The 13,568-nt window shown below is 46.6% G+C and overlaps 1 protein-coding gene across 1 annotated transcript in view; it reads right to left on the bottom strand.

Moving 5' to 3' along the window:
- LOC147729065 (uncharacterized) overlaps positions 1-10,998 on the bottom strand; it is a 50,259-nt gene extending 39,261 nt beyond the window's left edge. The window contains exon 1 of the mRNA XM_086959791.1: positions 10,576-10,998. Within this exon, the coding sequence (XP_086815917.1) occupies positions 10,576-10,867 (292 nt within the window). The 5' untranslated portion in view covers positions 10,868-10,998. The remainder of the gene's footprint in view (positions 1-10,575) is intronic.
- Positions 10,999-13,568: the final 2,570 nt, after the last annotated feature.

Here is a 13,568-nt window from a genome sequence, read left to right on the forward strand (position 1 = left end):
TGTAAACAAAAATAGCCTTACCTCATTCCAAACATCCAACCTTTATAGACCAAACCGGATGCTCTGATGTGTCATCTAGATCATCCTAAATGTGTTGATTTACACTATTCTCGTAGGAGTAAGGATGTAATGTTGAACAATAGATACAGGTGCCCACACCTCCCCGAAAAAGTGTATGGAGAAAGAGAGAGTGCCTCACGGACGTAACACCCGAGGGGGTTCCTGGTTTAATGATATCCAGTGTACCCACTTCTCATCATCAGTCACTCTCTATATGTGTGGTGTGTGAAGAAGATAACCATGTAGCAACAATAAACTGTGTGCATAATCGTAATGGTGATAAAGAAATATATCTAATACCAGGGTGCAGAAAACTGTAACAGTGCACCAATCACTCCAAAATAATTATCTATTAAGTGTAAAGCGTGCAACCAAAGTTGGTTAAAATAGCAAAATAGGTCAAGGTTGCTAGCTCACTCTCTTTTATTCTGGTGCTGCAAGCCTGTCCAAATTAAAATTGGATTCTCATATACCAAGGAATTTCAAAGTGCCGACATGTTTCATTGCTCATAGCTCAGCAAATTCATCAGGGCAAACTGGGGTTTCTTGGTTCATAACCACCACGCTCATGCGTGTATATGACCTTTAGGTTGCCACCTCCAGACGTACCGGCAACCATACATGGGACTTCGTGTCATCCGATCACTTGTCCCTCGATAGCTTGGTACAACAACTCAAGCCCGTAGAGCCGCGTCCCTCCGGTGCTTCCGACGGTAAAGATTTTATAACCTGTAGGGATGGCCGAGGTGATAGTAGGGTTGGATGCTTCAGACAGCCAGGTCTCAGTGAGAAATAAAAGATCAGGCTGTTTGTCTAAAAGTAGGCCATAAATGTGTTGTTCATGCTTTTGCCTAGAGAGACAATTTAAAAGGGTGGCCTTTAAGTCCTCTGTTTTCTTATTGTTTTTACACTTATTGTTGCGTGGGAGGATCTTGGGTGTGAGTTTCCTGGGCTGGAAGAGAGACAAGTTGCACTTATTGCATTGAAAGTCTATCTCCACGCTCGGATCAGCCGCTGTACACTGACATAAAGGTAGCCACCTAAGGCCAAGCAGTTTTTCCCAATTGTAATATAGTGGAAGAAACTCGCCGGAGCGGAACGGGGCAGCATGGCCGGCGCCGGACGCCTCCGGGCACAGACGGGCTTGCCTTTGGTGTGCCTTTTGAGTGACAGCGGCATGCCCGCTGCGTGCATCCGTTTGCATTGGGAATATAGAGGCTAATGCCTATGATGCAAACTGGAACAGTAACGCAGCTGAGGAAGTGGAAACTGCGTGGGCGAAAGTGAGGAGCCCAGTAGTAGCCCCAGCCCTCCACATAATCGGAATATCAGCCACGGCGGACCAGTACTGGAGGAAAAGCGAGATGCGAATCAAAGCAGCTAAGGAGGTGTAGGCAAGCAGAATCAAGTAAAGTGCAGGTGAGCGTAGGTAGGAGAAATTGTTAAGCACAGAGAAATTCAGCCATACGTACGCAATTTAAAAAGTATTAAAAACCTAGTAGCAGGGCTGGAAACACTAAATTCTACCGCTATCAGCTGCGCATGCATCCGTTTGCTTCGGGACTATATAGGCTAATGCCTATGATGCACACTGGATCGCTAACTCAAACATGGGCTTAAATGAAAGGAGGGGATGATCATCATTTGCCCTGGTAAATGGAAGAACACAATCCCAGCGAAGGGCGCACAGCGGTGAGGCACAATGCCTCATTTCCTGGGGCCTGGATGGCATGTGAGCTAGCCAGCCAGGCGGGTGCCCGATCTGACAAGCCAACAATTTCCCACAGTAAAATAAAAAGCAATTAAGCACGTTTCTTGGAACTTGCAATTTCACCATTAAGTGTACTCCTTCCTCCCTCTCAGCTTTTGAGTTTGCTCCCCATGTGCCCAGGGCATTTTTTTTATTACTCTTTTTTTAAGACTTTGAGTTGATCTTGGAAGCCTTGAGTGAATCAAAACGCAGACACGGAATGTCTTATCTGAAAAAAACAAAAATCACATTTTTATGCAAGAGACATGGCAACTAATAAATTGAGGGCAGATGCCGTTATTTCATAAGCGCACTATTCCTTTTCATGCTCTGGCCAATTTAGGATAACAATATTTACACCATTTATTTGGTTTCTGAAAGGTAACATTTGTAATGACATTTCAGATTATCAGTCGATGGATTAGTCGTTATGTATGTTTTAAAAACTAAAAATTAAAAAAGGCATTATCATTTACAATGCAATAGCGCAAACTCTCGTAAATGTGCGACCTATTGCATTGCAAATGCTTGTTTACTTTAGATGTGTGTTGTATTTGGTGCAACCATTCTTAGCTACTCATACTCTTCCCCCATAGAATGTTGATGGCTCTGTCATGAAGTTTCCACTGTGGCAGATGGGCACGGTTGAGGGATGGCTTTGAAGCAGTAGGGCATGCTGGTATGCTGTGACAAATATACACTTTTTTCTTTGGCCTATCTGGACTTGAGTTTACATATATCAACCTGTCAACAAATGCTGCTACATTTCCAGCCAAAAGCAGCAAATTCCTTTACAGCTCCCCCGACAAGCAATGATTTATCACCGTCTAAGGTGTAAACAAAACCTGCTCCAGCACCATTTAGGACACCCGTCAGCCCACAACTGCAGCAGAGACTGGGCTCTAAGTTAGTACTTTCAATGTTTATTTGATGTGCTAATGCTCCATGTGTCCAATAAAAGACTAAAATTGGATAAACAAGCTAAGCAACATAAACTACTCACACAATAGTAGGAAAATGTTTTTTAATATGCACGTTCGTGGGTAGCAACCAGATAATAAGAGACTGTCCTTGGCACTGGTGATTCAGTACTGGAATGGAAGCATCTTAGAGGCTGATTTAGAGTTTGGTGGGCGAAGTTACGTCTGTCTGGATGACAGAGTACTTTACTCCTTATATACCAATGGTCCTCCACCCGCCAAGTTTAGAGTTGTTCCCAAGCGCTGGGTCATTTAACCGGTTTTACTGTCCCTTACCACCAGTTTTAGGTCTCGCGACCTATCGATGTGCGCAAGCGCATCGAGCGGAGCGAGAATTCATGTCGGCAAAACACAAGTCAAACCAAAGGGCTTTCAGCCCCGCGGTTTTCATGAAGTTCACGTGAACAAGCACGCGCATCGCATGCAAGCCCAGCCTCTCCCGCCCCCATCCGGCATCAGGCTTCTCCTCCCCTAGCAGCACTCCTCCCACACCAGCAACTCCCCCCTCCCACACCAGCACCTCCCCTTTCTCTCCACGCAATCACAGCCTCCCCCTCCCACACCAGCACCTCCCCCCTCCCACACCAGCACCTCCCCTCTCTTTCCACGCAATCACAGCCTCCCCCTCCCACACCAGCACCTCCCCCCTCCCACACCAGCACCTCCCCTCTCTCTCCACGCAATCACAGCCTCCCCCTCCCACACCAGCACCTCCCCTCTCTCTCCACGCAATCACAGCCATGCTGCACTGCCGAGCCTGGGCTTTTCCAGCTCTTCCCTCCCACTCTCTCACTCTCCCGCCCCAACCCGACTTGTTCTTGTTTTTTTAATGCCGGTTCTGTTTTCCTTAGACATCCCTGTAAGTTTAACTTCCTTTTCCTCTCTGTGTGTGACCTACGGTGCATTTCTCTGAAGCAGTCAGTGTTTTTTTAATGCCGGTTTTGTTTTCCTTAGACATTCACATTGATGCCATACCTTGAAGTAGTTTCTGCATTGAAGTTTTCCTTGCTACATGTTCTGTGTTTAATGCGTGATTCACGGTAATCCACTCTCCTTTTCCACCTTATTTCCGCTAAATTCCACTGTTTAGCGTTTATTAATTTTGATTATTCTATTATACTCATCTTCTGTTCACGAGCCCTTATACCATCCTGTGAGACAAGTACGCGTGGCTTTAGTACATCCTGGATCAACCACTGCCAATTTTACAATTGTTACTGAGACCTTGACTCGGCACACGGAGTCTTTCCTTGCTTTTTTGGCCGCGCATTATGTGTAAGACAACGTGCACGCGAGAGCGTCACATTGTGAACAGCATATAACGGCACTGCCGAACCCTTTCCCTTCTTGCCATTCAGGACTCGATCCCCGTGTGGGACGCTGGATTGTCTACAGCCCACAGGTATTTGCCGTTTCCCTGAACCCAGTGCGCGGCCCCCTCCCCGACGCACATACTGCCATACCTTAGTCTCCCAAATCCCGAGAAGTGTTCATTCTATTTCCCTCTCTCCCCCCCCATCTTCCCAGAATTGCAACCTGCCGCCCGCCGATGGCGGCTTTTTTTTAAATGATTGTATCGAGGACGTTGACTCTTCAGCACATCCCTGTAAGTTTAACTTCTTTTTCCTCTCTGTGTATGACATACAGTGCATTTTTCTATAGCAGTCTGTGTTGTTTTTTTTAATGCCGGTTCTGTTTTCCTTAGACATCCCTATAAGTTTAACTTCCTTTTCCTCTCTGTGTGTGACCTACGGTGCATTTCTCTGAAGCAGTCAGTGTTTTTTTAATGCCGGTTTTGTTTTCCTTAGACATTCACATTGATGCCATACCTTGAAGTAGTTTCTGCATTGAAGTTTTCCTTGCTACATGTTCTGTGTTTAATGCGTGATTCACGGTAATCCACTCCAAAAGCACACATACTTACTTTCAAACTCCAATGCCCCCAAGCCCAGCCACACGTAGAAGCATGTAGTCAGTACTGTAGAAAAAGATAATTATTCCATACTTGTGTGCCGACAGCCAAACACACAGCCCACACATTCGCCTAACCTCCAAACAAACATCGCCATACCATTCACACACAAACACTCAAGCAAGCGCACACACACCTACCGCACCACCCAGTACCAGCGCACACACACCTACCATACCATCCAGTACCAGCGCACACACACCTACCGCACCACCCAGTACTCTGGTACACTCACTGACGCACGGAAAACAAGCTTCCCCACTCAAGTAACTGCGGGATGGTCTTAGCTGAGGGCAGACACACCAGAACCGTGGGAAAAATTAGCGTGTGTGGGGGACGCGGGAGCCTCAACATTGGTACTCTCACCAGCTCCCACATGCTAAAACACAAGGATTACGGACCTGGAACTCTGCAGCAACCTCCCCCGCGCCCCAATTCCCACCCCCACCACCGCCCCCACTCCCACACCTATATAACACCAGAAATGTCACAAGGTAGCTCGGTAAATCCCATGGCAAGTAGACACCGTGGCAGAGTGGCCAATGCCACCTTTTCATACCCACATCTGCACATATCACGTCCCCCCCAGCAGAGCCAGCGAGGGAACAGAGCACTGGGGTTTTGGTCTGTGCATGCCCCACTCCTCCTAGAGATGAGCAAGAGCGATAGGTGCAGCGCGTGCCAGCGGCACATACCTGGGCTACACTGGCTCAGACCACCGTGATGCCACTACCACGACCCACCGAGCGTGACAGCGGTTTAGAGAGCGGGCGTTCCACGTAGTTGCCACCAGACATGCTGCACTGGGCGCTGCAGGGAGCTGTGCTAAGCCTTCAGGAGGGCAGGGACGACTAATTTAAGTGATCTGGGAAAGGAAGGTAGAGCATCATGGAAAGCGCAACTAGTTTTTTTTTTGTTGGAACAGACTAGTTAAGTGCTTTCTTGACATATGCAGCTAATTATTTAACCTGTAAGTCATCAAAACTTCTCTGGTGTACCCCAGGCGCTACCTCTCAACATTTCAGGCTCGTTGAAATGATAAGCCTACCAGCCTGCAGTCACAACCAGGCGTGGACTTTCAACCTGACGTCTGTTTCTTAGCTGTGGAAATTGAAGGTGTTCTTAGAAACTTTTGTTGCACAACTTCTCTTGTTACTTGCTGGTCCATTTGGAAGCCTGTGAGCCTCTCTCTGCACTCACACTTCAAAGGAATCTGCTTCCCCGCCCCCCGCCACGCAATGCAGAGAGCTTGTTGTTTACAGACAACACCCCAGCTGCTTTTGATCCGGAATCCGCTCCCCCGCCCCCTCTGCGCAATGCCAGAGCTTGTTGTCCAGCAGATCACTGCAAAGCTTTATCAAACACTGTCTTTGGCATCCTCTGGTCGCAGGCAAGGAGAATAAATGTAAAATCTTTAGTGTGAGCGAACAGGCCACTGATCGGTTTACACTTTGTTGCAAGCACATACTTTAAGACGTTTTCAATGTATGGTAATGTGAAGATATATTCTCACGATTTCTTGGTGAATTAAGGAAGTGTAATGAATAAGTCATCTTAGATAAAGGACCTCCTTAACTCTCTCTATACCCCTCTCTCTCTCTACACCCCTCTCTCTCTACACCCCTCTCTCTACACCCTCTCTCTCTACACCCCCTCTCTCTCTACACCCCCTCTCTCTCTACACCCCTCTCTTTCTACACCCCTCTCTCTCTACACCCCTCTCTCTCTACACCCCTCTCTCTCTACACCCCTCTCTACACCCCTCTCTCTACACCCCTCTCTCTACACCCCTCTCTCTCTACACCCCTCTCTCTCTACACCCCTCTCTCTACACCCCTCTCTCTCTACACCCCCTCTCTCTCTACACCCCCTCTCTCTCTACACCCCTCTCTCTCTACACCCCTCTCTCTCTCTACACCCCTCTCTCTCTACACCCCTCTCTCTCTACACCCCTCGCTCTCTACACCCTCTCTCTCTACACCCCTCTCTCTCTACACCCCTCTCTACCCCTCTCTCTCTACACCCCTCTCTCTCTACACCCCTCTCTCTCTACACTCCTCTCTCTCTCTACACTCCTCTCTCTCTACACTCCTCTCTCTCTCTACACTCCTCTCTCTCTCTACACTCCTCTCTCTCTCTACACTCCTCTCTCTCTCTACACCCCTCTCTCTCTCTACACTCCTCTCTCTCTCTACACTCCTCTCTCTCTCTACACTCCTCTCTCTACACCCCTCTCTCTCTACACCCCTCTCTCTCTACACCCCTCTCTCTCTACACCCCTCTCTCTCTACACCCCTCTCTCTCTACACCCCTCTCTCGACGATTCTTTTTAACCGTCACACCCTCTCCCACCCTCACACCCCCTCACTCACCCCCTCATCCTCACCCCCCTCACAACCCTCTCACCCTCACTCAGCCTCACACCCTCACCCTCACACACTCTCACCCTCACTCACAATCACACACTCACACACCCACTCACCCTCACACCCCCTCACCCTCACACCACTCAGCGCTACAACACATATGTGTGTGTAGGTGCAAATGCAATGTTCTTGGATTTTCGTCACAATAAAATACACTGAACATAATCTTCACAAAATTTATTTACAAACGTTTAAGCTATTGCCATTATAAATTACAATAACTTATTTAAGTATTAATTATTTACAAAATTAAAAGCCCTTGTTATTTGTAATATCAATACATCTAAGTCACGTAAATACAACATACATTACATTACAAAGGCTATAGGTGTCACATTTGCGAAAGTTAAAACTATTGACATTGTAACTGACAAAGCTATTAATTTTGCTATTTACAAAACCAACACATAAATTAAAAAAGTGTCATTTACAATACCAATCGCTCAAACTTTCCTAATGCGAAAAGTTAAAAGTATGGGCATTGTAAATCACACAAAAAAAAGTCATTTAGAAAACCAATAGCTCAAACTTTCCTACTGCGAGACCTATTGGCAACGCCAGTGCTTGTTTTCACAGCGATTAGGGAGATTAAAAACTGGCCATTCAAACGCCCACTCTAAATCAGGCAGACTTTCGAATGGCCAAACCTCTGATGGCCATAACTATGTCGGGCCATTGGAGGAGTGTGTCAGCGTTGGAGACATAGTATTCTCCGTTGCTGACATGCTTAAGATCCGCCCATCTGTAAATCAAGAGGGCAGACCTTCAGTTTGCCAGAGAAGGTACTCCATCGCCAAATTCTAATTCAGCCCAATGGACTCAGTTTCATTGAGAAAAAGAAATGCTCGAGCTCCCACCGCCAATGCATGGAAGCAAGGGCACTGTCCAGAGCGTCAGCTCTGGTGCAGCAGCACTCTGGGGTCATCACCCGCATCTGATGCAATACCTAGAACAGGAAGGACTGAAGGCAGGAGGATTCTCGCACCTGCGTCACTTACGGAGCAAGCAGTGATAATGACGCAAGGCAATGGAAAAAGCGCAGCTCAGAGGTTACACAAAGACCTCAGCCTTGTCCAGGCTGATAACAGCAATGGAAAATCTCTAATCAATGTTAACTTGGCTAACACAATTTCTGATAAGATTTTTGAGCTTTTTGAAAACATCTAAGCGGTCCGGCGCTTAGATGTACCACGAACACTGTGGTACAGTGTTCGTGGAAGGCCCTCCGTTTACAGACTGCTCCTGGTCACCATTGCTGTTGTCAAGTCCTCTTCACATTACAGATCTCTTGCCCCTCAATAACATTACACATATTTATTATTATACTCGCCTCCCACACTTCTGTCAAGACTCATGTATTCTGCACATTACTGAACTTTTACACTTCAATAGCAATTGCTTATTCCCTAAATGATTGTCCTCTAACCCTTCAATAGAAATAGAAACACACTAATTTAGTTCATTACAGACCTCCTACACTTTAATAGTGTCTCGTGTATTTCATACATTACTGGGCTCCTACAATTCAATAGCATCTCACTTATTCTATTAATTACTGCCCCTGCACACTTCAGTGGCGTTTCACTTATTCCATACATTAATGACCTCCTACACTTTAATAGTGTCTCGTGTATTTCATACATTACTGACCTCCTACAATTCAATAGCATCTCACTTATTCTATTAATTACTGCCCTTGCACACTTCAGTGGCATTTCACTTATTCCATACATTAATGGCCTCCTACACTTCAATGGTGTCTCATGTATTTCATACATTACTGGGCTCCTACACTTCAATAGCATCTCACTTATTCTATTAATTACTGACCTTGCACACTTCAGTGGCGTTTCACTTATTCCATACATTAATGACCTCCTACACTTTAATAGTGTCTCGTGTATTTCATACATTACTGACCTCCTACAATTCAATAGCATCTCACTTATTCTATTAATTACTGCCCTTGCACACTTCAGTGGCATTTCACTTATTCCATACATTAATGACCTCCTACACTTCAATAGTGTCTCATGTATTTCATACATTACTGACCTCCTACACTTCAATAGCATCTCTCTTATTCTATCCATTACTGCCCTTGCACACTTCAGTGGCGTTTCACTTATTCCATACATTAATGGCCTCCTACACTTCAATAGTGTCTCATGTATTTCATACATTACTGACCTCCTACACTTCAATAGCATCTCACTTATTCTATTAATTACTGACCTCCAGCGCTACAGTAGTGCCGCGTTTATTCTGAGACAGGGAGAGAGGGGGGGCCAGCCTCCTGTGGCTGCTCAGTTTGGCTCATTGTCACACTGCACAAGACAACGAACCGGACATTAGTTATAATGAGCTCAGATCTTTCCTCGAAGGCTGCAGCAGCCTTTAGGGTCGCGCGCCAGCGGTAAAGCTGCCCAGGCAAATATCTATGATGCTATCTACATCTCACAAAAAAGGGCCCACCAGCTGGATTTGGCCTCAGGACCCCCGGGCAATGGCCGATTGCCCGCCCTGCCAATCCAATGCTGCCAGGAACAATCGGCGCTTGGGTACCAGACTGTGAGCGCCGGTGGTGTGTTAGTAATTGTAAATCGGTGATAAGCATTTAATCTCCAGAGGCGACAGAAAGAGAGGGGATATCTACTTCTCATTCACAAAAATCTAACACAACCCAGAAATGTTCACAACATTCCCTTGGCGAGGGCAAGAAACACAGGAGATAACGTGAGATACTTTAAAAAGGCAAAAACGAGGACAAAGGAGAAAGAGGCGAGGTTGAAACAGGAGAGAGAGAGAGAAAGAGAGAGAGAGAGAGAGAGAGAGAGAGAGAGAGAGAAAAACAAGCAAAAAATTGAGATACAAGTGGATTTAAATAGAAGGGAAGGAGAGACAGATGGGAGCGAGATGAGAGAAGAAGGATGAAAGAAAGGAAGAAAGGGAAAGGAAGGAATATGGGTAGAATAATTCAAGGAAAGGGAAGGATAGAAGGAAGAAGGTGGTGGGAGGGCGCCAAGAAAGGAAAGTAGAAAAGAAGGAAGGGAGTAGAGAATGGAAGGAAAAGGAAGAAAACAAGAAACCATCGAAATAAGCGACATATGAAAGAAGGAAAGAAAGGTGAACACAAGGAAGGAAGGAAGAGAGGGAGGGGGGATGGAGGTAAGGAGGGAACAAGGAAGGAGAGAAGGAAGGAAAGGATGGAGGGAGAAAGGGAGAAAGGAAGGACATGAGGAAGGCAGTGAGAAGTGAAAGAAGAAGATAGAAAAGGAAGAGGGACAATGAAAGAAAAAGGAGGGCTATTCAAAGCAAGATCTGGAATTCGGGTAAGAATTATAACAGGCACACTATAAGAACACATGGAAAGAGAAGAGGTCTGACCTTCTTGGTGTTTGTTGAGCAGGACCTGTACGAGAAGCCAGATGAACAGGATGACCACAATCCCCTCGATCATCCCTTTGCAGCAGAAAAAGAAGATGGAGCGCATGAGAAAAAGCAGAGAGGACTCCTGCACCTCGAAGTCAGGCAGGCCCCCTGGAGACAGGTCCCCACAGGAGGTGCCCTCTGTTGGCCCACTGGCTATTCCTTCACTCTCCATCTGTAACCTTGTCTTCTTGCAGGTCCGTCTGGTGAGGTTCTGCCAGAGATGGTGTGCACAGGGGACGGTCTTCATTCGTGATGATTCGCAGTCTGAATTCTTAATGCCAGGTACAGTGCTTTGAGGGGTCTCCAGCACAGGCTCACCCTCTCAATCCGTTTCCCACGAGCCATGTCCAATAGCAAGACCTTCAGAGGTAACCTCTGCCCAACAGAGAGCTCTCAATGGTTAACTCTACCTTGAAGAAGTGGCCAGATGTTTGAAGAGGACATCTTAATAAAGCCCATTATGAAAGAGGGTGCAGATCTGAGATAGTGACTCAATCAAAGTCGAAAAGGGCTTTTGGGATGTAGTGAGCGTGCATATGGTTCCAGTGAGGGACATGCCTTGAATATGAAGGGGAGTTGAGAGCCATGACATATGTGGCCCACGTTTCATCAACAAAGCAAAGGTCACTTTCCAGATGGAGGTTTCTGTTTCCGGAGAGAGAAAATGACTTGCTGCCTCATCGACTACAACCGACGCAGCCCATGCCTGTCGCTGATGATGCTGACATCAAGCGCCCGCCTCTCCGTAAATGATTCAAGGGCTGCTGCGCTGAAGCTGCAATTCCCAGCTAATCTCCCTGGCAGCGGTGCCTTGTATCAGCCTGGTCCAGCCACGCTACCACCTTTCTCTTCCCCCTCCTTCCACTGTCGTGTAACATCACTGTGATTGGAGCAGTCAAGCATGGCACAGCTGCCTTCAAAGAACCACTGCAGGCTTTCTTCCTCCTTAGCGGCAGCCCCCTTTCTACCATACTGCTGTGCAGTGACTGCGGAAGCTGCAAACCTTTGAGAGGTCTCCTCATCTCTGCCATTGTGTGTCACATACGTAAACCCCCAGGGGTCCAGGTCATACCATCTCTAGAACAAATCTCTGCCCATAAAAAATTGGTAAATTTATTTCCTGTCCATCTCAGTCCAGAACCTTTATACTTACATCCAACTACTTCTACCAGGTTTCACCAGACCCCAAACACTCAAACACCACATGTGACCCCACCCACAATGACTAAAGTAAGACTGCTGCTGTCCATAACCAAAACCAGTTCTCCTAAAGACTTGAGGCGCCTGCTCATGATCGTCCTAAGTCGTACAGATGTAACCGAAGTGTTCTGTCCACTCCTCTATAGACCATAAGATTCTCACCCTCCTCACTCTGACAAACAGACCCTGAGTCTCCTGTTCGGAAACAGCCTCACAGGACAGGCAAATCACTGGACGGTGGAGTAATCCCACACTCACCACCACCAGCTGTGTACAACGATTTGTGCACTACCTAGGCCAAGTGATAATTTGTTGCTCCTTTTCCGTTGAAATGAAGCCATGTTTGGCCATTCCTGTGGCTGTAGTTGTGGCACCATAACATTTCCTAGACCTGACTCTACTGGCACCAGACAGACTCTCAGACACTTGGCCAATCCCAGACTCACCTCCAAGAGATGGATCCCGAGGTTCCTGCCTACTCCCACCTTTTGTTTTCCATATATTCACCTATAAACCTTTGTCCTCACAAGACATTAAAATGCTTGAATTCATCTCATCCACTGTCAGTCGCATGGGTCCTCATCCCAATCCACTGTTTTTCACCCACCATGCCACATCGCTCTGTTTTTGATGCAGGTATGCCCAGACGTGAGTCCCTTGCTCACTGTGCCACCGGAACCAAGCTATACCTGGCTGATGAGCCCTAATAAATGTGAAACCGGTCCTGAGTTGCTTGTGTTCTGGTTCAGGGAGGGCATTGACTGGCAGTTTGAGCTGGACTATTCCCACTAGAACAGGGACTGATTTGCATATACCTGGGTCCCAACTGAGGTGACATAGTGGGTGAGAAATGATGGACAGAGATGCGGCCCCAAGCGTTTGCCATAGGTGAGATGCATTCAAGTATTTCATCCATCACCTTCTTTCTGACACTCTCACAAGACATCATAGGAGAGAAAAGAGGCCTTCGACTCCAAGGTTCTTCAAATTGCAAGTATTTCTAAATCAGTTGATTATGGATGACCCAAATGAAAGCAACAAAAGAGATTCAGGTCAAACTTTAGCCAGCCATGTTAAAAAGAAGAGAGGAAATCCCTTCTTTGTCCTAAATGTAATAATAACAATGTTGGCTGGATAAACTATTATTTTGTTTATCCTTGGTCATTATCAATGCATGAACGTCTAAGAACCTGTCTGACTTCGATCCTTACCCAGCTACCCACCATAGCCTTGAACAGACCAATCCAGACATCTCTAAGGATCTTGTTCACGCTGACACAAATGCTTTCCCACCCTCCACACTTCTATCTTGCTACCATGATAAAAGTATGTTAGGACATGAAGGGACATATTTATGAAAAGTGTGGCGCAGGGCAGCGCAGAAAACCACCTTGCTGCGCTGTCCTGCGTTATTGGGAAATGTCAGAAATGCGCTGTATTTATACAATACAGCTCATTCATGTCCGTTTCCCTGGCGCTGGTGTCGGCAACCTATAGCCAATGCAAACACCCTTGCACCACGGTGCACGTTTTTTTTTTCTAACAAAGTTTTATATAGCGCAAACATGACCCGGTATTGGGTGTCAGAGCGCTTTACATAGCACCAGTTGCGTTACATGAGGACACATTCCTTTTTGTTAGGCACTGGGAGATTGAGTGATTTGCCCAGAATCACAGGATGTTCAGCGTCAATACCGAGACCCGGTTCCCCAGATTCAAGGCCGACCGCCCTAGCCGTTAGGCCAACT

Source organism: Lissotriton vulgaris, chromosome 2_2, assembly GCF_964263255.1.
Source record: "Lissotriton vulgaris chromosome 2_2, aLisVul1.2, whole genome shotgun sequence".
In the NCBI taxonomy this organism is placed as follows: Eukaryota; Metazoa; Chordata; class Amphibia; order Caudata; family Salamandridae; genus Lissotriton; species Lissotriton vulgaris.